This window comes from Apteryx mantelli, chromosome 4 (assembly GCF_036417845.1).
Source record: "Apteryx mantelli isolate bAptMan1 chromosome 4, bAptMan1.hap1, whole genome shotgun sequence".
NCBI classification, from domain to species: domain Eukaryota; kingdom Metazoa; phylum Chordata; class Aves; order Apterygiformes; family Apterygidae; genus Apteryx; species Apteryx mantelli.
The window spans coordinates 70,237,396-70,264,520 of record NC_089981.1 but is presented as its reverse complement, the minus strand read 5'-3'; the positions used below and the strand labels follow the sequence as shown (position 1 = coordinate 70,264,520).

Genomic DNA, 27,125 nt, shown 5'->3' with positions numbered 1-27,125 from the left:
TTTTGTTTCTAAGTGTAGTAGTATTTGCAGTATCAGCCTTGGTAGAGGACAAAGTGATAGTTTAATAAAATAAAAACTGGTCCTATCAGCCTTTAGCCAGAAGTGGACAGTTTGTTTATTGATTATATAAGGTGTCAACTGAGACTCTCCAAACTGATTGTTCCACTGTGTGTCCCTACCCTAACACTGCGGCAGACTTTCAGAACCATTAGATTTGCGAGGACTTACGTACCCCACGAGACAGGCGAGTTTAACACTGTGCATGCTTCACAGATGAGGAAGTTGAGGTGAACATGGTCAGTGGTGTAGTTACTGCCCATGCTGACAGCATGGGCTTGAATTTTCAGAGCTGAAATTAGTGCAGCTGATTCTGTCCTTAGGTCACTAGTTATATCCTGCATTTCCTCCTGGGAAAGTACAAGTCAGTCTCCTTGCTTACCAGTCACTGTAATGGCTTGTTCTCTTCCTCCAGATGCTGGACATCCCACGAGTGCTGGACATGTTGAGGCAACAGAGAATGATGATGGTGCAGACTCTTTCTCAGTACACTTTCGTCTATGGAGTTCTCATTCAGTTTCTCAAAAGTTCTAGGCTTATATAATCCCTGCCATTTCCTAAGGGACACCGTGAGAGTTTACAGAAGTAAAATTACAGTTGTCCAGGCAGCCTTGCCCTTACTGGTGTTTGCTTCATATGATGAGTCACACAGTTACCTTTTAGGACTGATATGTATCTGTTAAATGCAAGTTGGTGTAACAGTCCTTGCAAAGCAGGATCTTCGCTGGACTAAATTCTTCCCATGTTCAGCTGCAGCTATAGTAGGAATGATCCTACTCGTTCTGTTTTGTAGTACTTGCACACATTCTTTAGAGCAGTGTTACTTTAGGCAAAATAAATATCTTGTAGAATGGAAGTGAATGACACAATTTTATTAACTTTTTAGAAGAGTAATATAGACTTAAAAAAATGAATTAAGTGTGCAGAAGCTAAAATCTGTAGATGCACGTGGGGAGAGGAACTTACTCCTTGGGAATGTCAAGGTCTTAAGCAGTTTCATTCTGCTTTCAATTTTATATTGAGAACAATACATCTATGTTTTTTTAAGATGAACTTTTGGTTTCCTCTGGTTTACTCAGCAGAATTAGCAGCTCCTAGATATTTTAAGATGTCACTTTAAGGCAGTTATTTTTGTATTCATCATTTTTTTTAATTTTGAAAAAACACTGTTTTTAAACAGCATAATGTTTTCAGAGGAAATGATTGACTATGTTTGAACTAACTTTTCAAAATTTGTGGAGAAAGTGGTAGGGGAAGCTGTTGGTAGTTGTAGAGTGCCAAATAATAGAATTGGCAAGTGAAAGATCATGTTAACTGTTGATAAGTTCCATTTGTGTGAGAGGCATGTTTACCTATTGAGTTGTAGGCAAAAAGCAGGGCAAGAATATTATAATTGTCTACAAGGTTCTTGGAAACAAATGGATGAGAGTACATATTCAGTATTATTCATATATTTAGAGAATGGTTTGATTTTACTGGCTGAAATCAAAGTGGATGCAAATGTTTTAAGCACTTTTTTGCTCTGTTATTTATGTAGTTAAACATAGAAACTATAATCATGTATTGTTTCATATGGTAATGCACCATTACTAACCTGTTATTTTAGGAAGAGCCTTTTAAGTTGATGAAGTGAGAGAACCAAAATTGGAATAAGAAGGTGTATAGTGGTGAAGCGGAAATGATCAGGTGAAACATAATGGAGGAGGTGTGGCAGCTATGATAGCTGGTTTACGCAGTGCAAAGATGACCATTGCAATTTTTATATTCCCCATCGAGAAAGCCTTTAAAGCACTGGAAGTGTCTGTAGAATTCTTGAGATTATTTTGTCAGTAGTAAAACAGATTTTGCTGATGCTGTGCAGCATTGCTATGAAGGATATTCACAGAAGCTGTTTGAGAATGACTGCAGACTGTAAAAGTTCTTAGACGTAACACTGGAGATGTGGGTATTTTAATTACTCTGTAGGTGGCAGAGTCAATGGTGGTAGCATGGACCTGAAGATAAGTCGTACCTCTGGTAGTTTCCATTTTGTCCCTAAATACCATGGGTCTCGTCTAATAACAGGATCCCTGAATACTCCTCTGTCTGTGTTTTTAAAATGGAGACATTGTGATTTTACCTGCCTTTTCAAGTGCTTTGAGGTGCTGAGTTGAAATTCTCTATTCAAAAGTGAGCTATTTGTAGATATCTGGTTTAATTTAAAAAAAACCCTCTGATAGTCAAGTCTTGTGGGCATGTTTATGTATCTACATCCTGTGATCCCCACTTAGCGAAATGGAATGAGATTGAAAGTCATTTTTATAACTGGTAAAATAATGTTATTTTTTTGTGAGCTGTGACAAGGGTTTGGCAACTATTATGAATAATTAAAAGCCCCTTCAAAATAATAATTGGCTTCTCAAAACATTAATTAAAAAGGTAATAAAAAGGTTGCTTCAGTTTCCTCTGTAATGAGCTTCTTCCATAAAGATAAGCATAAGTCCCAATGACATTTTGCTAATATGTCATCCCATAAAAAATGTATTACTTTAAAGTACATTTTAATATCCATCTAGTGCATGTGGTCTGCTTTCAAGCAGTCTGAATTGTTCTGCTCTCAATAAAAGTAAGATTGAATATTTCAGATGGGAAAAAAAAAATCTTCCTGTAATTATAAAATGCCTAGCAAGTGTTCACTGCCAAATGCAGTCCAGAGGAAAACAGTAACTTAAGACTGATTCTAATATATAAGCCTGCAGACAAACCAATTTGACACATCCGTGTTAATAGAAGTATCATTGAAAGGAGGAAACATGTTTAGACGTTTGTATTAAGCTCGTATTTTTAAAATATTGCTACTTTTGTCCCACAGTTTACATAAGTCTTCAGAAATATTTTTGAGAGAGAAGCTGCACTGTAGAAAGGTAGTTTGTAACATTTCTAATCTTTGGACTATGATCTGATATGTGCACGTTTTAATGAGGTTATATACAATCTCAATTTTGAGTGACAATTTGCAGACATTCAGCAGTTACTGCTGCACAACATCAGCTCTGAGGCATTAAAAAGAGCAATTAAAATGAAGAATTTAACCCGAAGCTTGTAGGATGAGTTTTGAGGTAGGGGGGGAACTATTTCTCTTTTTACTGTCATTTTCTTCCTGCTGGAAAGAACTGTGTTCACTGTTGGAGTTATTCACTCTCTAACCTGATAATCACAGTTCAGACTTTTTTTTTTAAGTGAGAGCAGTGCTACCTGCTGCCCTTCAGCTTTTAAATCTAGCCATCAGCAGTCCATTTTTGCATTCTTTGTATTAATAGACTTTATGTGAATTTTCCTAATGAAGATGGCAGGATTGCTTTTATAAGTAAGCAAATGGTTCTAAGAAGGCATTAAAAAGGAGCAGTTTTTCTTCTAAAGATACCAATGAAATGAAACTCTACAACCTTCTGTGATAAAATGAATTAGATTTCAGATAGTTTTAAAAATAAAATTAAGTTCAGTTTTAGCACTTTGTTGCTCTGAGCCTTGATTGGAGCACTTTTTACATGTAGTTGTGCTGGGTGCTTCATGAAGTATTGGACATTATAAGAGAATCAATTGTCCAAATCCAGTCACAGCCTGAGCTGTAGGTGGATTTATTTGTCAAAAGCTTAAAATTCCACTATAAGCAAGTCCGTTTTGCCAAATGTACCTCTGTACTTATGGGCAAGAAACAAGGTTATTATTATGTAAGATTAAGCTTATCTTTTTTAGTATGGAAAGTTTGTTGTATGAAGATATTCCTGCAGTAAGTGACAGAAAAAGATGATGATTTCCTAGAAATGTTGGAGTTCTCAGGGATAAATAAAGGTGCTATATACTGTTAAGAGACAGATTTGACTGTTTTTTATGGGCTGGATGGAAAATGCTTTTTTAGGATCAAATTCTATGAAGAGTCATCAGAAGAACTTACAAATTACTACTAGTGAAGGCTTCTGCAGGTTTGGTTTCTTTCTTGTTTGCTCTCACGAGAGATTTTTGGCCGTTGAATCTATGTAGTCTTGGGCTAGCTCTTCTTGAAAAACTCGATTCAAAGCCCTGTTGAAATCATTGCACAGATGTCACTGACTTAGTAGGCTTTGCTTTAGGCTGTAAATCACTTCATTCTGTGAAGGGGAAGCTCCATGATATACAGAGTTTTGCGTAGCTTCTCCGTAGCCTGCACAGGAGAGCTCTCCTTTTTCTAATGTATATAGGAACGCTGTCCCCTGTGAACAGTGTGAAAAGTTTTATGCCTTAGTATCTTTTTTTCTCTCTCTCTCTCTCTGATACCTTTTGCACAAGTGAACAGTGAAAATTATAAATGCATGGAGCTATAGTTTATATTTAGAAATACATTTAATTAAAAGCAGCTGAGCTAGATAGAGTTTCCATAACTTCTGTGGATTAAAAGCAGGTCTAAGTTATCATTAACATTTAGGAAAAAATAAGTAAAATGAATAGATAAAATAAATGTGGACTAAACTACAAGAATTCTTGGCATTTTTGGAAAGTATGTATTTCTGGCTCCTCTTGTAATCCTGTGTATCTGTTTTTAAGTGGATGACACTTGAGACAATTTTATCAAAAAATAGGTTCTTAAATTTAATAACTAAGGCTGCTGCTGAAGAACAGATATGTGGTTTTCTTGTTGGAGTAGCTGTTAGAGTTGAGGGGCTCATAGACTTCAATGGCTTCTGGACCAAACCTGGGGGTTGCAAGGTTGTTTATCATTCAAGCTAGCTGTATAATGGGGCCTCATTTTTTAACACCAGCAGCATTACTAAAACCCTGCAGTTTACGTAGTGAACTTCGATAGTGAGCTCAATTTTTTAATTTAAAAGAAACAATGGTTCCATTGGTAAGAATTACATTTTGTTTTGTTTTTTAATACTACAAACTCATGCAAAGTCAGAGCCTGGTCCTGCAAGACACAAAATACCTGCAGTTCTTCCTGATAGTGTGAGGAGCTGAAATGTGCTTAGCACCAATGAAAGCTTGAGCCATTAAAGCATAAATACTCACATCTCCACTTTAAATTTAAATACAGATTACAAGAATTAACCAAAAGAATGCAGTAGGAACGTGCATAAATGAAGCTACAGCATTAAAAGGAAAAGTAGTTGAGATAGTTTGGAAGAGATTCTCTTGTGATAGAACAAAATGTTGGAAGTAGAGAGTGGGGATTTGAGGAGTGGCTGAAGGCAGAGGGAGGAGGATTTGGAACATTCTGTATCCACAGCAGGGCTGCTAGAAGGGTTTGATTCATATGGTATGTTTTTCATGGCATGGTGTAGGGTAAGTGAACAAGTAGTCATAGGTGTTATTTTTACTGGCTTTTCTAATGTGATTTTTGAAACTCCAAATATTTTTTTCAGAGGCTCTGTTATTTTTATATATCTTCTTTTGCAAATGTATTCAATGCAATGTCAGCTCAGTTTCTGTTTACTTATTAAAGGTCAGATTTTCAAACACTGGTCTCTGGTTTTACACATGCAAACTGCAGGGGGAATAAGCATACATGCAATTTTGCACTGAGAATTTCTAATGGATGCAGGTTAGATTATCTGAAAGCCCAAATGCTTGCTTTGTGATTGCAGCCAGGTGTTTATAGTAGGTGTGAATTGTACCAGGTTAAGACTGGGTTGAAAATCAGGCCTTTGAACTGTGGAATTTAGCTATGTGCTTAGAAATTATATTGCAGAGCAGCATTTGTGATACAATGATCTTAACTTCAGAGAATCTCTAATACTGTACTAAGGTAAGGGAAAAAATCTTAAACTTTTAACAGCTATTACAAGCAAGACTAAAAATTTCTTATTAAGATTCTGTTTGGGACCAGCTAACTTGGTGCATTCTGTTGGCGCTATACATATTACTTCTATTACAGTCTGCAGGAAATGGGGGGAAAAAAAGTATTTGATAATTACAATGAGCATTTCAAAAAACAGCTACTAAATAACCTTTTTTTTATTCTTTGGCATTTTCCACAAGACGCTGCATTTAGTCGTAAAGAATAACCTCCAGTGTATTTGTTCTTTACAAGTCCATTCTTGGCTCTAATTGGGGAATGAAAGCAGAAATCAAATGCAAAGAAGCTAATGAATAGAGTTTACAACAGATCCAGCCTTGTGACAAGTTGGAGAGCAAGTCTGTAGGTATCATAGTTGTATTTTGTTTCAGATAAGAGGCAATCAAAACTACCAAATTATTACTTTATGAGCACAGTTGCAGAAGGTGCCTAATTTTTATAAAGGGAATTTTAAATGCTGTTTTCCCATTTGGAAATATTTAAGTAAAATTAGGAGACTTTAAAGTAGTTTTTAAGACCTTGCAAACACCATTCATTTTTAGAATGATAGGAAACTAGATGGAAAAAAATATTTAAAATCCTTCAGTCTGTCATGTTGCTAATCCTGGATAATTCTGACAAGGTGTATATGCCATCTTTTTACAAAGATACTTCCTTAAATTACTTTGAAATGCCCAGAATAGCTATCCTCTCTATGGCTGATTTTGGGTGGACTTGGATGGAAATTTTAGGGGCTTGACCTGGCAAAGCACTAAATATTTACACTCCTGCACATTGCTGAAATCTCTTCATTCCGTTAAAGCAAATGGGTGTTTGAAGTCCTTTCAGCAGTTTTGTAGGATTGAGTCCTAAATGTCGGAGAAATGCAGGATCTGGCTCCATGTTCTTCCTTTTTCATTTGAGCCACTATGCAAGGATTTAAACAGGACTTTGTTTAAATGATAGCAAACGTGAATTTTCAAGTAGTATTTTCTAGTACTAAGCTAGTGGTTAATATGTCTGTTTTTGCTGTCTTGCCACCAATGCTGTAAAAATGTATAATCAAAACAGCTTTAATTCTTGTAAAACTGAAATTGGTTTGTAAAACAATGTACAAATTGTGTTTCATAGACAGAAAAGCTTGTATTACTGAATGTAATATATGTGAAATGAATATATCATAGTCTATTTTTGCCATGAAAATAAATATTTGAAGCTATTATAAATTTTTAGTGTTCCATTATTAACGTAAAATTCAGTTAACTTAATTTTTATGCACAATCCTAGGTTGGGACTTGACCTTCAGTGCACACAGATATTATCGCACTTCTAAAGCTCTACAAGTACTGTCTTGCATCTCAGTATGAAGATAGAATTTCCACTGTCATAAATACTAATAGTTGTCATCTTTGTGGCAGGAAAGCCTGTGACTGCTACGCTATCATTACTGTTTATAATTTTTTGCATTTTCCAGAGACATTTCTAGTATTGAACATTAAGTTTTCCTGTAACCTTTAAGTGGAAGAAGGATAAAAAGGTTTCAGAAGTTGAAAAGCCCTTTTCAAAAGCATGCCAGAATTGAAACAGCTGATTGTATACTTGCTTACTATCACTGGAGCTGCTACCAATACTGAAGCTTTCATTTATTTTATAATTGGTATTTAGTCAAGAAGGGAGGCAGTGCAAAGGGGTTGGCATGTAACACCAAGTGCAGCACAAGACCTCTTCCCCATATGGTAGATGCATTTCCACTGTCTGTGCAAAACTCCACATGCACTGCACACTTAACTATTAGAAACCACCAGGCTTCTTGTTATACTGTTTAATTAAAATTTGTCTTCCAGGTGTGCTCAATTTGACAGCATTAATCAACTTAAGGTAAGATAATGACATACTAACTGTATGTACATACTTGTCTGATCCCTTCCCAAATCCTGAGGAATGTTCTATGCATCTGTGGGCAAAACTCTTTTATTTGGGTGGGAATCAATATCAGAAGAGGAAAATCCTGCCTCTCAGGGTCCCAGACACATGGTAAATATACCAAGCAGCTCCAGTCAGACCTGTTACTTATGTTGTTTTTAGGCCTGAGGCACAGGTCTCTTCAGAAACCTAAATATCCTGTAAATCCAAGTTGCTCTACTTTTGTGGACTATAGCTGTAATCTTCCAGCCACTGTAAAATCCCCAGGAGAGCCTTCTGGTGGCCAGAGCTAGCTCACAAGCAAGCAGCCAGATTCTTGGATTTGGCACAGTCAATACATTATTTGGGCAAGAGCTGCAGAATGTGGTACAAGAGAAACTAAGGGGAGCTAGTGTGAGAGATTCCCAACCCCATCCCTTGACTAGGGGAGAATCAGGAGAGCTGAAATAGCTCTCATTCTCCCATTAGGGCTGTTTAAATCTGGAACGGCTCTTGGTAGATGAGGTCATGTGAATCCCAGCAATGCTGTGTATCTTTACACGTGGCAATTGCTCTATTTAATGTCTGTTGGGGAGCTTTTTACACTCATTTCTTTTCCTTGAGGTATCAATGACAGTGTATGAATGTGTATTTGCTCTCTCCCCACTGTTATGAGTTTCTGCTGGGAAGTTAGACTCTGCACCAAGACGGAAGCTGCCCCATGCCATGGAAACTTGTGTTGTCAGTTTACTGGCTGCAGCCTGTGAACTCTTTGTGGATGATCGCAATTGGGAGTGTGAGGGGAAAGTCACCTGTACAGGTACCTAAAGGAGAGTGATGGTGCAGGAGGGCTGGAGATGAGTGAAGATTGGGTGGAAGTTGAATGTTGCATCAGCTCTGAACTAAGCAAGTCATTTCTTATCGCAGTAAATCCCACTGGCTCAGACTGGCTCTTGGGAAAGTTGAACCTGCTGTGGTCAGTGCTCACATTTGAGTAATAGCAGTTGTGTGGTTCCAGTGGAATGTAATGCTTGGGGAAATGGTTACTCTGATAGTTCAAGGCTAGTCCTGGAGTTATGACAATTGCTTTGAACTAACCTCATTAATTCAAAGAAAAAAAAAAAGAGTGAGGAGGAAATGGGTGAGCCTGGGACTATTTTATCACAAGATTTTTTTCCCCTCAGAACTGCACAGTGATGAAGACAAGAGGGAATACCGGAGTTCGTGGCATTCTTAGGGAGCCTTTCTGAAGCAGGGACTTTGAGAGGTGTGTGTCTTGGGCTGGCTGGGTGCAAAAGGGCACAACATAGATGTGGGAGCTATATGGGGTAGAGCTAAGAAAAATTCTGGCCCACATCTCACTAACCGCCACATCTCCCAGTGATCTGCATGACAGGCTTCAGACAGACACCTAAATTTAAACCAAACATCTGTCATCCCAAACATACCAAACCAGTATTATTTACAGCCCTACTTATTCTATGGATTTAAGGTATCTGCTGTAATAAACAAAACAACCAGAAAAGGCTTAGAGGACTTGCTGGTGAGATTTCTTAATCTAAGCTATTTAGTTCAGATTAATATTATTAGCCATTTCTAAAATGTCAATCATGTGCCTTATGTAAATTTAGAAGGACATCAAATCCTTCCATGAACAGACTCAGCGCTATCATACTCAGAGATGAATGAAGAATTTTCACTGGTGTTAAGTACCTATAAAGAAAGCTGTTGTCAAGCCAGGTTAATACTGATAATCAGTGATTTGAAGGAACGGCATACTTTGTGCATGTGTGTGTGTATCTGATGTCTTCTGTCTGCATACTATGCTATTCATGACTGATTGAAATGGAAAATGTCTTTCCATTGACAAAATCTTCAGCAAAAAACTCCAGGAAGGTAGAGGATAGTTTAGTGTGCTAAATGTGGAAGGTGTTATTTTGGCTAGATTTGTCAGGGTTTATCTGGGTTTCCTGCCACCATTGCAGTACAGAAATAATTGCATTTGCTATAAGTGACTGCTTCTGAGCCTCCAGAAGCAAGTGCTCACCCTGTATTTCACAAATTTCACATGTCTCCCAAAGACTGGGAGCTGCAGGTCTCTATCACTTTCAGTCCCCTCAGTCACTGAATGTTTGGTTCACTTCCTGAATTAGGAGATGCAATTTAATATGAAACTATAAAATCTTATGCAATTGTACTGCCTCAATTTTCCTATTTAAGGAAGAGACATCCTTTCACTGATATGCTAGAAATAAGACATTATTTTACTTCTTGATTCTCTGTAGTCCTAAAAGCTCTCTTGTGGAAATAGGACAGCTACAATAATCAGTATATATGATGAATGTTTTTGGGGGGTGACTTCTGGCTAGAAAAAGAGAGGTATAGGGAGAAGGGTATCTTGGTTATGGAATTCCACTCTTTCATATGAGAATGGTCCCTGCCACCTCCTGCAGATGCAGTGACTGAATATGCTGGAGTGCACGTTACAGTAGCAATGTACTGTTCAAATGAGAACATCAGTTTTCTCCTGCATATGGAGAGGAGAAACACTATTTTGTTAGCGTTCAGGATCAAAATGTAATTAGGAAAAAGGAAGATAGTACAACTGTTCACTGAAAATGGAAACATAGACGGTATATGAAGGATTTGTGTCTTCTCAAGTTGCTCTTACCTTTAAAGGACAGAGGGAGCTGTTCCACAGCCACCTCAGTCAGAAGGGCTATAAGAATACACACAACAGATATTAGATGCAGTAACTTTGATGCATTGTGAAGAAACAACCTGCATAAGATGAGGAGCATTGCTGAGTGTGTGCATTGCCAAATTATTTATCTCTGCAGTCCGATCACTCTTGGAGCCAATTTATCCTTAATAAAAGGATGCCATGGCGTTGGGAGGGCTGCCAAGGTGAATTTAGTGCTTTCAGTTCAATTACACCCTCAAGCTGGAAACACATGCTCCATTTCCATGTTATAGAAAGCCTCAGTGGGGACCCTGGAAAGACCTACCTTTAAGCTGAAAGCATTTGCGTAAAGCTGAAGGTGGGAGGGGAAGACCCACCATGTGAATTTGTTTCAGGGGAAAAGAAAACTAAGATGAGAGCTCGAGGAGCTCTATTATCTCTCTCTTATAATCCACTGTTAACTGAGTTGGTTGTGCCTGGCATTTGGGAAGCCAAATAGCCAGCTTCCAGACCTATGCTATCTGTATTATCTCTGGTCTTGCCTGTGTCAAACATCAGAAAAAAGCAGGGTGCCAAATGTCTCCAAGCTGAATTTCTGGTTGGAAAGACTACTCATCTGAGGTCCTGTGAGGAATTATCAGGCTGACAGGATGAGCTGATGGCCTTGGACACGTTGCTTACTTTCTTATTTGGCATGGGAGTGTACTCATGAGTGTGTGAGAGAAACAGATAGCTGGGAAGAGTTGGGGGTCACCTCATAATTCTGTGATTCATCTCCTGGAATTGGCCTCTGGCTGCTGTGAGATGTAAGGTATGCTGCAGCCCTTGCGCAGATACTGTAAGGGGAGTCCTACAGGCTTGCTGAATTCTTGGGATAACTGCAGAGAGCTCTGCACCTCGTGCTACAGATCACGCTGCCTGTCCTTTGTGAGAATGGGACAGCATAGCCCTGTGGCCTGCCAGGCTAAGGTTGTGATTGAGTCTGTCTCTGTTGAGTTTCAGATGCCTTCCCTGCTCCATTTATTTAGCCTTTACTTGCCCTTCTCAAGGTCTGATTTCATTCCTCCAGCATGATAGGCCTAGAAGGATTGCACAGGAGACTATGTACCGAAGCCTGCCATTCTGCAGGAGCAATCTCCACAGCACAGAAATGACTTATTCCTATGGGAGCTCTGTCTTCTGCACCTCTGGCATTTCTCCAGCCTGAAAAGGGATGCTGGGTTTAAAGCCTACATGTTTGCAAGCTAGGCTAATACTTTACAAGATGAGTGCAACTGTAAGTCTTACCTGTGTTGCTCCCCTGGGTGTCAGGCGCACCTCCTGGCCCTTGCTATCAGCTGAAATTAGCTTAGGTGGCTAAAGGGATCAGTCCCTCTGAGGCCTGAAGAGAGAGTCTGGCTGCCTCAGAAGCTTTCTGCAGAGAGCAGAAAGCCCTGTGCACGGAAGACACAGCAATCTTAATTTTGGTTCCCTTCCCTGGAGTTAACCTTTTTGCTACTCATGGACTGCCTGACATCCTGAAGTCCTCCTAGGTTCTTATGCAGCTACTCCATCTGGAGATGTGCTACAGGTGCTCTATGGCTCAACTGGTAAATTGTCATGCAAGTAATAATGGATGATTCTTCTCTTCCTCCCTAGAGATGCATTATCCCTGTTTGTTAGTGTTGCATTTCCGCTGGCCCAAGACCCACTTATGGGCTTTGAAACTGGATCCCTTGAGTAGTTGTGCCCCATATTACTGCAATGGCTGGTGCAGCAGAGTAATTAACCATTCAACTGTTTGCATGTTATCTATTTCTTTGCTACCTGGAATAGAAACTGATGATGACTGTTTCTGCATGGAGCAGATTTCACTATTAGTAATATGAAAGAAAACAGAAAGATTAGACTGCTTGTGAGTATCTGGTTTGGTTGTTTTAAAGGGAGCAAAATTATTTTTATTTAAATCACGGGTTGCTGTTCCTTTTCTGTCCATACCAGATGTTAGCTTCTGAGAATAGGCACAGTCATGGCACTGCCTGGTTAAGTGCCTGGAAAGCACCCAGAGAAAAAGGTTTGATGGTCCTAGAGACATTATGCAACTGCAGTGCACTGCACTTGCTTATCGGCACATGCTCTAGGCTCCTGCCTCTGATGGTCAGAGGCTAAAGAGGAATGCTGGAGTTCTCCATAGCCAGATGCTCCCTGAAGTAGACCCTGAGCTACAATTCTGTGGTAATGCTTTTCCCTTTTTCATTAAGGTTTAGGTCTCAAATACTTCTATTGCAGTGGACAATGCTACAATACAAAGGTGAAAAAATTGAAAAAGATCTAAAACGTCTCTGAAGGCCAATGTTAACTAGTGGTATCCTGTACCTGTGTTCTACCTGCTACTGAATAGTTCCCACCACTTTTTTAAAGGTGGAATAAATAACAATTCTCCTTTTCCATTTCCTTTCTTCCCACATCCCCTTTAAAATTAATTTTCTATTACTACTTCTCCTTCCCAGGCTGTGACTGGGGGAATGCTACCTTTCACTGATGCTCAGATACAGAGAAACAGGAGCAGGGCATTGAACGGTGGTGCAGCTCCTATTGGGATGTTTTGGTGGTTAGGAATTCTGCTCTCACTGCATTGAAATGGCCTTCATTAGATGCTACAGCTGAAATCACTGGACCTAATTTTTATTTATGCTAATGCCCCAGTACTCTTGTACATACTCCTAAAACAGATCTTGGCTGAGAAAAAAAAATAGTCCTTTTTCCCCCACTGTCTGGTGAAGCCATTTGTATCTGAATTATGCAATGCTATCAATTGAGCTGCATCATTCTACAACTACTGTTGCATAGCTATAAATGATGTAAGAATGTATAGAAATGTAGAGGAACAGGACCCTGGGCTCATTCTATACCTAAGCCTAAACGAAAAGTGCATAGGTGTCTTAGAGATGGGGTTGATCAGAAGGAACAACCTCAAGCAAATTAAAACTTACGGATGAAATGATAGTTTGGGGGTCTGTTTGCATTTTTCTTCTGACCAGCAGTAAGACATCTAAGTACCTTTCTCTTTCATCCCATTAATCTTGCTTCAAATGACCAAAAGCCCCACTATTGGTAGTTTGCTTTGTAACTAAACAGAGTCCTGCCTTCAAAAACAAGGGCACTGATGAGAGAACAGTAGGTTTTAAAGATAAGACTCTGTTTTGTTACAGAGCAAAGTAACAATAGTTGGCTTTTGGTCATATGAAATAAAGGTTAATGTTGTTATACCTGTGTTCATTCCCCATGTAAATCTGGACAGAAATAAGGCTCTACATTGCAGACCACAGCCATCAACTGCTACTAACAGTTTTATTATGTCCAAAGCATTCAGATTTGTAATGGTATTGTGATTCTGCCAGGGCTCCTGCTGAGACCTGAATGAACCAGGTGAGAGGGAAAAAAACCCCAGCTCAGACTCAAGGTGATGAGACAATATAGGGGGGAAAAAAGAAAGAAGGAAAAAAAACCAGAAAACAAAGCTTGCATTGTTGATAGTCTTATCAGTGATGTGGGTCTGGCTTGTATGTCAGCTGCTTAAACAATTTATGTTTGAAGCACCACCTAAAGTAAATGTGAATAAAAGGGAGAAAGTTTTAAGCTTGGATAGCCTGAATTTACTTTTGGTTCTGTAGGCTAGATAAGCTAATTGATTATATATAGATAACATTTATCTAGAATGTTTTTCCCCACTATCTGGTGGGAGTGGCTGGACAATGAGAAACCAGTTCCTTTAACTGGTCTGACTGCTCTAGCTGCTAGGATGTTGGAGTTAGTAATCTTGTGGTTCTTTAGTGGATATGTCACTCTGGACCTATGAAATTTTCGCAGTGATTGTTTAGGAATAATAGTTTATATGCTTTACTTGCAAAAGGTCTGTTTTAATGTATTTATTTACTCTTAAGTTCCAGCTAACCAGAAAAAATGTCACTGACTTATAGACAGCTCATCAACAGGAAACACGGTCAAGGAACTGTTACTTTTTTTTATTTTTATGTTACTCATACTACAGGAAATGACTGTCATTAATTGCACCTTTCTCTGCAGTGATGTCACTGCCACTTTCACTGCTGTATTTTTTTTAATTTGTATAATTTTAATGCAAAATTCCTGTAAATCTTTAATCAGACTCATGCTGACCACAAGCCAAAGTTCACTGAGTGTCTCTTTTTAAGACATGAAAGTTATACAGAGCAATGATTAGGAAAAAAAAAAAAGTTCCATTATTGACCAAGGTCGTATGTCTACTTAACAGGCTTGGGGATCTCGGAAAGGAGGGTCCCAGGCAAGAGGTGAAATCCTGGTTGAAGAGGCTTTATATTTTAACATGTCTAACCACTTTCTTTAGTTCTATAGTTGTACTTGCATCCAGCAGACCTGACCAGTCAGCCTGTGTTAAAGTCTTTTGTGCAGATGCAGGCAATAGCTCCCTCGGTGCACCCTGTCCTGCAGCTGTCCGGGGCAGGGAATGCAGAGGGCATTTCCTAGCCCCTGGGAAAAGGGATTTGATCACAACAAACCTGTAATTTGGGACAAACCATCCCTGCACTGTACTGCACCAGCCCTGTGAGAGTGTCTTTTCAACAAGACAAGATTTGATGGAGGGATACAAAATCCTCACATCCTCTTCCCTGCTTTTCACTGAGCCAGAGAGCTCTAGCTGAAAGCCAGACTTAAAAGAAAGCCAGCTGAATGCTGTGATGGACGGCTAGTACCCACTTGCACAGTCACATATACATGGCTAAAATAAACCCTACTCTGCTGGCATCGTCAACAAGTGTAGTTTACTGTTATGGCCAAGACAGCCGGGAAAGTGCCTTTTGCTTCTCTGGGAATTATGTGCTGCACTGCAATGCTCGTGACTGTGCCAGAAATGTGGCTTTTACTTGATGGTGTTTTTATTTTTTACTTTTTTTTTAAGATTTTGGGGATAATAATTTCCAAAAGTTTATGCACAACAAGTGAAGCTGTGGTCTATGTCACAGTGAGCTACAAGTAGCTCCAATTAACTGGTCATTTAACTCACAAAAGTAACGATCTTTGCAGACAGTCAGGACCCATGGGGAGGCAGGTGGGTTAGCTGCATGTGCAGGTAGGTGAACTGCAGCCACTTGGGTTTGTCTTCAGAGGAGATTTGGGGACAGGCTTGTTCCTCAAGTACAGCAAGACAATGTAACTTATTGGCATTTTCTCAGAACCTTTTTGAGCTCATAACACAAAATGCAGTAACACAAGATGCCAGGCAATAATTGCACTCGCATTAGACAAAGAACTTTGGGTTTAGGTTGTTCAACGCATGCACTAACTTCAATTTAAACTTTAAAATAGACCACCTTTTCTCCATTCATTGTACAAGATGCCTGATGTGTCTGTTACACTGGGTAGTCCTAGTCCTCCGTACCCAACTCTTTTTTTTTTTTTCCCTTCTCCAGAAGAAAAGTTCAGTACAGAACATGAAACCAGGGCTGTCATCAGTGCAAGAAATTCAACTGTGTATTTTAGTGTTGTACAGTTTGAAAACTGTTGCAATCTTCACTTTCCAGAAATATCAGCTGAATCATGGACAACCAGGATTAAACAGCACAAAAGCAAGCCCAGCAGTGGCTAGAGATAAATGTCCTTTTCAGGCAGGAAAGCTGACAGGAGGTTAAGCAAAGATTTGAGAGCAGCTGGTACTGCAAAATGGCTCTTTATATCTGTTGGTACAAGGAATAAAAGGGCTGAGTTTCAGGGTCGAGGTATGAAGAAGGAATGATCATTTACCACCATCAGAAAGAAGTTCTTATGTTTGGAAAGCTGCCTGTCCACAATCATTCCTTATTTCACTCTAGGTAATGCTAGGGAACAGTACGTTCCTAATATTCTACGAGTATTGTAAAAGAAAAAGAGACTGTAAGAACTTCATGCCCCATTGGGATTTCACATTAAACAATGGACTGAGTTCCAAATGACACAAAATTCCACCTTCTTCCAGCATGGACAAATAGTTCCATCTCTGCTTCACAGATATGTAGTATACCGTGTTTTGATGTGGATAAGCTGAATTCATCTTGCAAAATACAAAAATCTTGGATCCTGAGCGCAGGAGTCACAACTTCACTGAAACTGTATCATTAATTAGTTTATTTGTTATAAATAAAAACAATAAATATTTCATAACTTACTATTACAGCTAAAACTTCCTAAAAATATAAATTAATTTTAATACTCTCAAAAGTTAATTCTGGGTTATACAATTATAGACAAAATATACAAAAATTCTTTTTGATGACTGACTTTACCCTTTACAGTCTACATTATTAATCAGGCATTAATTGATCTCTGTACTAATACCGTGCTAGAGAGGCTGTAGCAGTCTTTAAACAGAAACACTGAAGATGAAGCAAGTAATTTACTACTATTTATTTAATAAATGGCAGTTCTCCACAGAACTATCTCCATCCCTATTTAACAGCTAAATTTTGGCTACTACTCTGGACAGCCAGGTGATAGCTGAAGGGCCTCTGCAAAGCTTTCTTCAAGGTCATCAAGGTCCTTATTGGTTTCCAAATCACTGTCACAGGTAATAGAGTTTAAAGTTGCATCAAATGTGGGTGAAGTTTCTGGGCCTTCTTCAGATTTTGCAGAAGAGTGAGAGTCTGTCCCAGCATTCATCATTTCAGCAACATCTACTGAAAAGTCATCCGTGCTCTGTCTCTCCTTTGAATTTTCAAAACACACTGGTGATTTGCATTTGTTTGGTTCCGTCAATAATAAATCCATGGCCCTAAAGAATTCTTCATTTTCTGTAGCTTTTCTTTGTCTCCGACTTTTACTGGTAAACTTGAGCTGCTCCATTGTATCAAACGTCTCTAGATCTAACGAGTGAAACGCTTCCCAGTTTGCATGGATTTGCTCAGCACTTCTGCCTGCGCTGCAACCAAGATCCACTTTAAGGACACCCAATAGATGGCGCATTTTGTTCTAAGATGTGAAGGAAGAGACAGATGATTATTTTGCTAGGCCCACATCTGCAGAGAGCTTACAGGGTTGTAAGTGAATATATTTCAAGAGGTTTAGCTCTGATGTAAGGAAAGTGAGGCTGCTTGCAATCAAGTGACTAAATTATATGGAAAGGGTCACCAAACGGCATTGATTGTTGTCCCATTTTTGTGACTGTGCCTGACTCATAGATAGCTATAGAGTAGGAGCCTGCAGATTTCTCATTTATAAAGATGCTCCTTACTAAGCACTCTGGTTCCCTTTACCAGCAAATGTACCAGTATAATTCCACTCTACTTTGGAAAAATCACTGAAGTCATACGTAGAGAGTGAGACTATTACAGAGGCAGTACCTACCTCATCCAAACGGTGCTTATTTTCTTCTACATGACACTCAAACAATTGTTCCAGAGCTCTAAAAATAAACAATTAAACCTTAGGCAAGGCATTTTAAGAAGAGGAAGAAAGCAATACTTTAGCAAATTTACATATATTAATGAGCCTGTTTTTTTTATTTTCATTTCTTTGCTGAATAGGACCATTAAGATTATTTTAATTATCCTCTGTCACAGGGAGTGTCACCTTGAGCCTGTATCCTACTGGCCATCTGTGCAGTAAGCAGGCTCAGTTTTAGGCAGCAGACAATAAACATGGTGTGATTTGTAGCACAGCTCTATGCATTTTTGGTCATCTATCAGAAACAGTAGGTAAGGAAAAGAATTTGGGAGTACTAATCAAATACATGAATTGTATAATAACTTGCTAATAATTAAAAATATGATTTAATAACTGGTGAACCCTTATCTGGAATAGTATATAATCCTTACAACCCATGTTGAAGAAGACTTAATTCATATTGCAACAGGGACAAAGACAGACATGATATGGAGGGATTGCTGTGTTAAAGAAGATTAATAGCTTGATTTAGTTAGCAAAACAAATGTTGCAAAGTAAAATGATTTCTTCTTAGCATTACTCTACTTAGGGTTCCAGGTCAGTTTCTAACACAGGCTGCATGTCATGGTAGACAGCAGGCAACTGAAGTAGATGACAGAGTAAGTCTTTTGCAGCACCTTTTCTTATGTAAAGCAAAAAAGAAAAGGAAATAAAATAAGAGCAGAGGTAACTGTGTATTTAAATATTTTTAATAGGCAATGAAATTACTACCAAATGACTAATGACTTCCCATTCTTACAGAGTCCATCTGTACTTGACACAGCATCAGAAATTTGAAAACAAGCATATCCTACCTGTTAGAAAATAGCCCCAGCTTAAGAATTTCATTTGTTACATCTTCAATGAAAGTCAGATATAAAAGCTCCTCTTCTCTGCAGGGAGAAAAGAAAATTCAACATTAAACGTTTAAAAATAGAGACACCTGTCACATAATACAATAGGAATGATCACCTTTAATGAAAATGCTATTAAGAAGATTTTATAGTTCTTGGTACCAGCTGCTATTTGTCATAAAGTGAATTCTATCAGGACAAACTTAGCCCTTCATTCAATTTGAATAATAATGAAAAAAACTATGTAAAAATGTCAGACTATCAGAAAGATTGCTGTGGCATTTCATGTTTATGCTAACTTTCTGTTGTGGTATAAATGAGCACAAAGATCCTGATTGTGGAAATAAGCAAATCTTGCAAAGTGTTCACAACCTGCTTTGCACTCTGCAAGAAAGCAGTACCATCCAGGAAGAAATCTTAAGACAGCAGTTTGATGCTCTGAGTAAAGGGCTTTCAACAGAGCTTCTACAGAATCTGACTGCACCTTAAAATTGCTAGTCCTCAATGGAAGCCCAGAAAGACAGAAGTGCTGACAGCCTCCATTCCTTTAAAATGACAACTCTTTGATGTACAAAATCCATGTTAGTGGCTTGCACCTCTTTGATCTGATTTCTTTTTTCTTTTTTTTTCTTTTTTTAAATATCTCTCAAAGCTGTGTTAATGCTAATCACTATAAATGGGAGACCCTCCAAAAGTTAGGAGCTCTGAAAAAAAAAAATAAATCAAGATTTCACTGCTGTTTCTCTTTCATAGCATCTTTCTAATTATCCCAAAGTATCCAATCAAACGCTACAGAACCATCCTCCAGTCTCATTTAATAAACAGAAAATCAAAAATGGGATACATTTGCATGTTTTTAATTATCTAAAAATTGTCATCTGGTTTAAAGATTGTCATTTTTGTTCCTTCTATAGTCAAGTAAGAGACACAGTAAAAGACATCTATACATGATTTGTGATATTAATCTTAAGATACTTAAAATTAGGTGAGAGCAAGCCTGTTCCCAAGGTCACACAACAAACAATTGGCAGCGTTTGTGAATATAACTCAAACCTCTACTAATTCTCAAATTTCAGACCAGAAATATGGTTAGAATGCCCTCCCGCTTGATGATTTATCTTGCCAATGTCTGTTTCAGCCCAAGTCTAGACTAAACAAGTACTAAACACATTTAAAGTGTAGCCACTAGATAGTAAAAGTTTATCTTTCTTCCAAAGTTATTGTCAATTTTCTTCATTTTTAGATTAATGTGGAAATTTTAAGTATTATAAAACAATTCACAGTATGTCAATTCTACTTTAGATTGTGAACAAGAGTTTATTCTGAGACCTCATTTACTGTTTCAAGGGTTTCTACTTTATTGTTGCAACCTAGCAGAAAAAGGGATTTAAACATACTTACTCAGACTGGATTTTCCTCCTTGCTGAAGGCTGCTCAGAATACAAGGGTGTTGACCTAAGCAGAAAAATCAGAGGGTAAGAAATGGCAAAAAGCAGTGTCGTAAATACCTGCACATTACCCTGCATCTCACTCTCTTCTGGAGCCACCCTATGCCATTACCCCACTTCACCTCTTGGAGGAAAAACAAACAAACAAAACCCCCCTCAAACGCTGCTCCAGTAGCAAAAGCCACTGCTTACTTTCAAGCCTGAAAAACTCGGTATTGTAACACCTCATTGGAAGCCATGCTCTAACTGCTGAGAAGACCTCAGTGTTACTCCAAATGCTATACAGAAGTCTCTTATCCATGAAGAGTGCTTTTAGTATACCATTTAATACAGTACAATTTTTATTCAGGTAAGACTCCCTGTGTATGTATGAGCTCCTTATGAACATATTAGCTTGAGTACAGGAAGAAGACTGCAACTTAAAATGGTATTATTTCCTTTTCACAGTAATACCTTCAAGATCATTTCTTGAAATGCTTTCCTAGAACTCACATATTGAGCCACTAAACTTACTTTTTAAAAATATTTCCAAAGGGCATAAGTATGCTTTTACCCAAAAGCTTACAAAAATAAGATCTTTATATAAATCAAAGAGCTGAACTTTATGTGGAAAAATAAATGAGTGGAAGCTTGGAGTGATCTTGTTTATGCAACTCTAACAAGTCTTGCTTGTTTGTATTTTGCATGTTATGATACACCTAAATTGCAGCCAGCAAAAAAAAAAAAAGTTTAACATCTCTTCCATGTTGTATTTTTAGTATTATATGCATAATAAATTGATGCAACTGAAGTATTCAGCTGCTGTAGTGTCAGCAGGCTGAATCAAAAAACAAATAATCTTTTTCTTTCATTCAGGAGGTGAGACAAGAATTAGAAAGAAACTCCAGCATTGTAGAAACTTCATTTCCTAAATTTTGAGTAGAAAATTCTTTGGCTGACTAATCGATTTACATTCCGCCAACTTCAAACATGTTTTAATTCTTATTTTGCTGTCAAATAAAACTAGGAACCACTGATACTTTATCCTCTACCTGCCTGGATTTAAATGGAGATAGGCAATTATATCTTGTGTAGCTCTGGCTGTAGGTATTTATTCCTTTGTTCCTGTAGCAGATTACAGATGACTTATCAGTAGTTAGTGACAGTTAGGCTGCAAACCAGCTGCTCTATTGTACAAAACACCAACTGTAGGTATATGAAAGTCTAGAGCATATAACATACATAGTGTACTGGAAAAAGACAGTACCACCAGGAGTGGACATACAAGTGAAGAAGACAGGCCTGTAAAAAGTAGAAAAAGGGAGGATGAAAGTCCCAGTACTAATCTTTGGCACAGGTCCATAAAAGGACTGTGACAGATCTATCATAAGGACACCATATGGAGTTTGCAGGCCCTCAGCTGAAAGAATGGAGTTAGGGCTTCTTTAACTCAGGTCTGCACTGCTGTACCTATGTGAAACCGGGCTCTTGATGCCACGTCCTTATGTACTTATATTGTTCCTTTAGAAACAGAGGAGTTTGTGTTAGTTCCTCAGGAAGTGGGAGACCTAGATTCAGTTCCATTCTTCAATCTGAAATTAAAATCTCCATGGTCCGTCTTGCAGGAGAACACTCTAGTCGTGCATGTAAAAGTATGCTGTATGCCTTTGTGTGGGAAGGCCAGAGAGCAAATCAGCAAGACAACACGATTCTTAGCTCAGCAGTGAGGAGAATCGGTTGGGAGCCCTGGGTTCTGGCCTCACTGCCAACACCATTCATGCATTTTAGACAATATCCTAACGCACAGTGTTACAGCTTTGGAAAAAGATGTGGGAAGTGCCTCTGGCCTGTGACTCAGGAAGATTTCAAATTCAGAAGACTGGATATCTTCATGACAAGTATGAAGGTATGCCAATCCAGTATTTAATTGCAGAACTGTGTAAGAAATATATAGTTTGTAAACTCAGATATATGTTCAGAACTAACAGCTGTGTTTACTCTCCATCAGTCTCACTCCTGACAAAAAGGAATATTCACACATTTCAGACCTCTTTTTCTTAATTGGCTTCACAGTGGAACATGATCATAAGAAAGCTGTAAATTTTGAAGGTGTGAAAGACCATTAACCTCCAAACAAAAAAAGTCCTGTGAGGAGAGACTTATAGAGAGAAACGGCCATGATGGCTTATAGGCCTAAGAGTGAGCTGTATGGAAAGCAATAAGGAAAGTTTCACATATTTCTCCCTACTGTAAATCAGGCACCTTGGGAAGGAGTACTGAAGAGCAGATGTTCTCTCAGGCTTATCCACAGTTTGTCTTTTATCTTCAGCCTACAACACAGAGATAAGATCTTTATTAGCAGTGCAAATACACAGCAAATTTTACCATTAAAATTAACCTAATAACTGTATGTGATTGAGCAATTCTACAAATCTTGCATCTTTTCTGAGAAACTTTGGGTAAACTGAGACACATGACAGCAAAGGGTCATCAGCACTGACAAACATCTAAAATTTTAATCAGTGGCAATGGGAGTTGTGGAAGATTTCTCCCCTGACAAGTCAAGGTCAAGGTCAAGGTCAAAGCAGATTTCTCTAAAACCCAGAGGGGGTCATGTCACCAACAAGAATAAAATTCAGTATGCAGAAACAGGAATTGGCACTCTGAATCACATCTCTTGAGCTGCTTGGACAAAACAGGTGGAAGGTAAAGTTGCTGACTGCCTACATTTTAAATGATAATACCCTGAAAAGGCCACTAAAGCTACATGACTTACTGTTGTAGCTTTTACAACAGCCAAAGTAAAGTCAAATGTGACAATTTTGAAATGCAAAGTTCTTCATGGAATTGGAGTGAAGCCTCCTGACTAATCATTTAACTTTTAATGAGGTCAACCACAGATGCAGATCAATTCAGGTTCAGCCACTGTTCTATTTTCAGCAAAGCTATAAATACATATTCTTTTGAGGAGAGGGGTGAGACATAATAAAACAATTATTTGCTTTATTAAGCCAAAGACATGAGGAGTCTGAACTTGTAGCCCTTCTTCATGAAGAAAGTCCATAGTTATTCAAGTCATTCTCATACGTTTGACAGGACTGTTCTTTAAGAACTTATTGTCTGTATACTGGCTACAAGATAAAGCACAAAATAAGAACCTAACATCTGATTGAACTCTTGCATGCAAGAATGAATATGAATTAAGTCAAAATATCTTCAGATTTGAAGCCTAAGAAATATTTCATGTCTTTTGCGTACTCCCCTCCCAAAGATGATGGCATTCCATTTCATCTTTAAAATTTAATAATGTTAAACCATCACATACCAAGGCAATCTCTGAAAGGCCAAATAACCAAACAACTGTTTTCAAATGCCACAACACTTAGCAATACAAATCAAAATGACAGATGCAAAAATTTCTACGACTGTCAAAAGATCTGATATTAGGAGCAGGTAGAATTCAAAGTAGTGTGATTGTTCATTAAAGAATTCCAGATACATTAAGCAAGACAGAAAGAAAACAGTAGCAAGCAAAACTTCACAGCCCACTGGTCTGGGTGCTTCCTCAAGGGAAAGGACTCCTGAATTCCAGTTCCTCTGTACAGAGTTATTTATATGATCTATCCAGTGTAAAAATAAAGAAAGAATCCTTCAAATAGAGGCATCTTCCTTTGCTGAAAAATAATGCACCTATTACATATACCCTTATCAGATATCTGAGTATACTAGTACATTTGTAGAATTGTGCAAAACAAACTTAAAAAAAAATTTGTAATATTTTAAGATCTCTTCATATGCCTCAATATATTTTCTTACTGTTTCAGCTCATTCTTCTGAAATTATCTCCCCCTCCAAATAACTAATTCATCTGATGATAATCAAAAAAATGGAATTTAATTCAGTTGTATACTGTTGTGGCAGAGATTAAATATATACTCCAAAATGATGGTGAAGGGTGTGATTAGAGTATCCAGATGACAGATAGATCATGCTTGTATTACCTTCACTGCAATCTTCTGATGTTCAGTCATAACTTTTCTCTCAGATGCTTTGTCTGCAGAGGGAAAGCTACGAAATTTTGAGATGTATTAGATCTCTAAGAAGACCACTTACTAAATACGTAGAATGAGAATTTCAGTACCACCACAGGAATTCAGACATTCAGTTCCCATCAATTTAAAGGGGCCTACCACTAAAATGACTTGGGCAGTTTAGAAAATTTCAGCCAGACTTCCACTGACATAATAAAAGTTATAGTTAATTTTGAGTGATGACAATAGTCACACATTGGTGATCCAAATCCATTATCTGGCTGCATGGTAACAAAATAATTGTTCAGAGTTGGAAATGGAGATGCAGTAGGAAAGTCTGTGACCCACAGCCAGAAAATGAACAATTGTAATATGGAGCATAAGTTATCGAAATTCCAGTCTTATGAAATTCAGAACAGATGGAATAAAATAACCAAACGTATAGTAAAGTAGAAGACTGTACTTTTCCAGCCTTTATTTTAATGTAAAGGAGAATAAAATAAGTTAAAATAGAGGTTTTGAATGTCTACTTATTCCAACATGGAGGACACCCGAACAAAAAGTTAACTTACATATTTTACACAAACTCCACTGCCCAAGAAAAAAAATAATTCACATTAAAAAATAGTTGACACTGTCAAGAACAACAACCAAGATCATGAAAAGCTAGCATCAAGGTACTTACACTGAATAATATAGAAAATCTTGATCCATTAGTCCACACAATCAGATTCAGTTATCAACAGTTCATTACATTTTATAAAAATATTCCATTTAAAGATCTTTAATACTCTTTGCTTATTTAAAGATATGGTACAACTAATGGGAAAGGCTAAGCAAAGAGTATGTCTAAAATCCACTCCTTTCCACATGTTAAAAACTTCAGGAAGAAACTTCATCCACTAAGATCTCAGAGTCTTTTGAAAATTGGGACCTATAGCTGTTTGAGCAAGCAAAAGAATATTATGCTTTTTTTTTTTTTTTATGGTGGATTGTTGGGAGAGAAATCTTGAAAGTGTTGTCCAATTCATACACAATAGCCTAATGCCCTAAGAATTAAGGTATTCTGTTTCTTTCCCAATAACAGTCTTGACAGCAGAAATTTTCTCTTCCTCACAATGCAGAGACAGATTCCTTTTTTTCTGTCTTCTTTTCGTGTTTCTTTTTGCACATGACAACAGTTTCAGTCAGGGTGTAACAAAGCTGGCTTATATTTTAGTGGCAAGATAATCTCTTAGGTCTGATATCTGCCCCCCCGCAGCTACAATTGGTCTAGAATCAAGGTGTCCTGCTTTGTGCAAGGACGAAAAGAGAGTTAGACATGCGGCAGTGAGGACACAAAAGATATCTCTTTATGAAGTAGCATCAGGAAAAACAAAACTAAACTAGAATTGTTTAATTTACTAAGAAGTTCAATGCAAGAGAAGGACATAAATTTTGTACAAAAGATGTCACACAGCATACCTCTTAAGGCATTTAAATTAATGAAAAGGCAATGAAGAGATACATTCAAGAGTAAAAAAAAATTAGGATCTTTGCATGAGATATTAATTAATGAATTGGAGGGTATGAGTTTATAGGGGCAATGAAAGGAAGACTTACATGCTAACAAACAGTGGTAATTCTTTAGAAGACAGAAAGCCCAACCACAAACCAGGGAGAGCAGAGAAAAGAAAAGAGAGAAAGAATGACTCTCCCCAGTGCATGTGGGATCCCACAGTTGGCATTTAGTGGCACTTTGTGTCCAGCTAAAATTGTATAGATGAAACCAGTTGACCAGATAGAAGACAACAAAATATGCCAACAAAAAAAAAAAGAAAAAAAAAAGAAAAAGGAAAATTACATTCTGTTCTAGTTTTTGCTACGGTATATTCTGGAATAATTTCAGAATAATTTTTCTGGCTTTATACATGTGCAAATGAGAGCAAAATTTGTTGCTTTTATGAAGATTCTGTTAAGGTAACAGCTAAATTCCACAATTTCAAAATAAAGTTTTAATCTCTGTACCTGATTACATCAGTCTGTGTTTCAGCATCCACCTGCTGCTTATAGCGATTTTTCCTTTTCCTTTGAGCAGGAGTGTAATACCTGTACTGTGACAGGAAGGATTTAGCATCTGATATTAAGGTGCGTGGAGTAAAAGGTTTTTGGCTATCAGTAAAGAAGTCAGAGTGACTGTCTAGAAGATCCCTGCTGTATACTTTGGAGTTAGTTTCTTGACGCCTCTGAGAATGACCGATGCCGACAAAACTATCAGTGGAGCAACTGCATGAAACTCCAGAGGGTTTTCTTAATGGACTTGAGGTACTGACACTTGAGTTTGAGTTAGAGGCATTAGATGTATTCCGAGAATCTTTTCTGGCATATTTTACAGGACTGGAGCAAACCAAGCCATGCTCGTCAGGAGGTGACAGTGCTCTAGGCAAGTACTGTGCCCGCTGAGCGCAGGGGAAGAGACGGTCATTGTCTTCTGCTTCTAAGGAACTCTAGAAAAAATTAAAACAAGATTTGATTGTTCTGCAAGTTTCCCACTTTGCTCAAGTTGGTGCTCACAGCTATTATTGTTATCAACTTGAAGGTATTTTCTATGAAAAGATTTTCCATTTTTGTAATGTCGAACTGGTTTCAGAGCAGCTCCAGTGCTAACAGATTTTAGCATCTAATCATTGGAAATAAGAGCGTAATAAGAAAATAGTTTGCTTCAGTACCAAAAAGTGGGTGCTTTGTTATTAAACATTGATGGCTATATCAAACTAGGAGTGTCAATCATTTTTATCCAAAGGCTCCATAGATTTTTTAAAGTCAAGAAACTAATAATCAATGAAGAGGCAGATTATCTCATCTGGGTATGCTCTCTGTGTACTGCCCATGCAAGCAAGGTAAAAGACATTATCCACAATTATCCTGCTGAGCAGTTCATACTACAAAGATTTTTTTAAGTGTGGA

At 38.0% G+C, this 27,125-nt stretch overlaps 2 protein-coding genes across 3 annotated transcripts in view; one reads left to right on the top strand and one right to left on the bottom strand.

Moving 5' to 3' along the window:
* Window positions 1-601, top strand: part of PTPN21 (protein tyrosine phosphatase non-receptor type 21) — a 39,842-nt gene extending 39,241 nt beyond the window's left edge. Inside the window, exon 20 of the mRNA XM_067295609.1 lies at window positions 473-601. Coding sequence (XP_067151710.1) covers window positions 473-601 — 129 coding nt within the window. The remainder of the gene's footprint in view (window positions 1-472) is intronic.
* A 16,011-nt stretch (window positions 602-16,612) lies between these two features.
* SPATA7 (spermatogenesis associated 7) overlaps window positions 16,613-27,125 on the bottom strand; it is a 49,449-nt gene continuing 38,936 nt past the window's right edge. For both annotated transcript variants that reach the window (XM_067295607.1, XM_067295608.1), the window contains 7 exons: window positions 26,187-26,665; window positions 24,150-24,216; window positions 22,411-22,478; window positions 20,123-20,176; window positions 18,683-18,760; window positions 17,790-17,847; window positions 16,613-17,414 (listed from right to left, as the gene is read on the bottom strand). In XM_067295607.1, coding sequence (XP_067151708.1) covers window positions 16,920-17,414; window positions 17,790-17,847; window positions 18,683-18,760; window positions 20,123-20,176; window positions 22,411-22,478; window positions 24,150-24,216; window positions 26,187-26,665 — 1,299 coding nt within the window. In that variant the 3' untranslated portion in view covers window positions 16,613-16,919. The remainder of the gene's footprint in view (window positions 17,415-17,789; window positions 17,848-18,682; window positions 18,761-20,122; window positions 20,177-22,410; window positions 22,479-24,149; window positions 24,217-26,186; window positions 26,666-27,125) is intronic.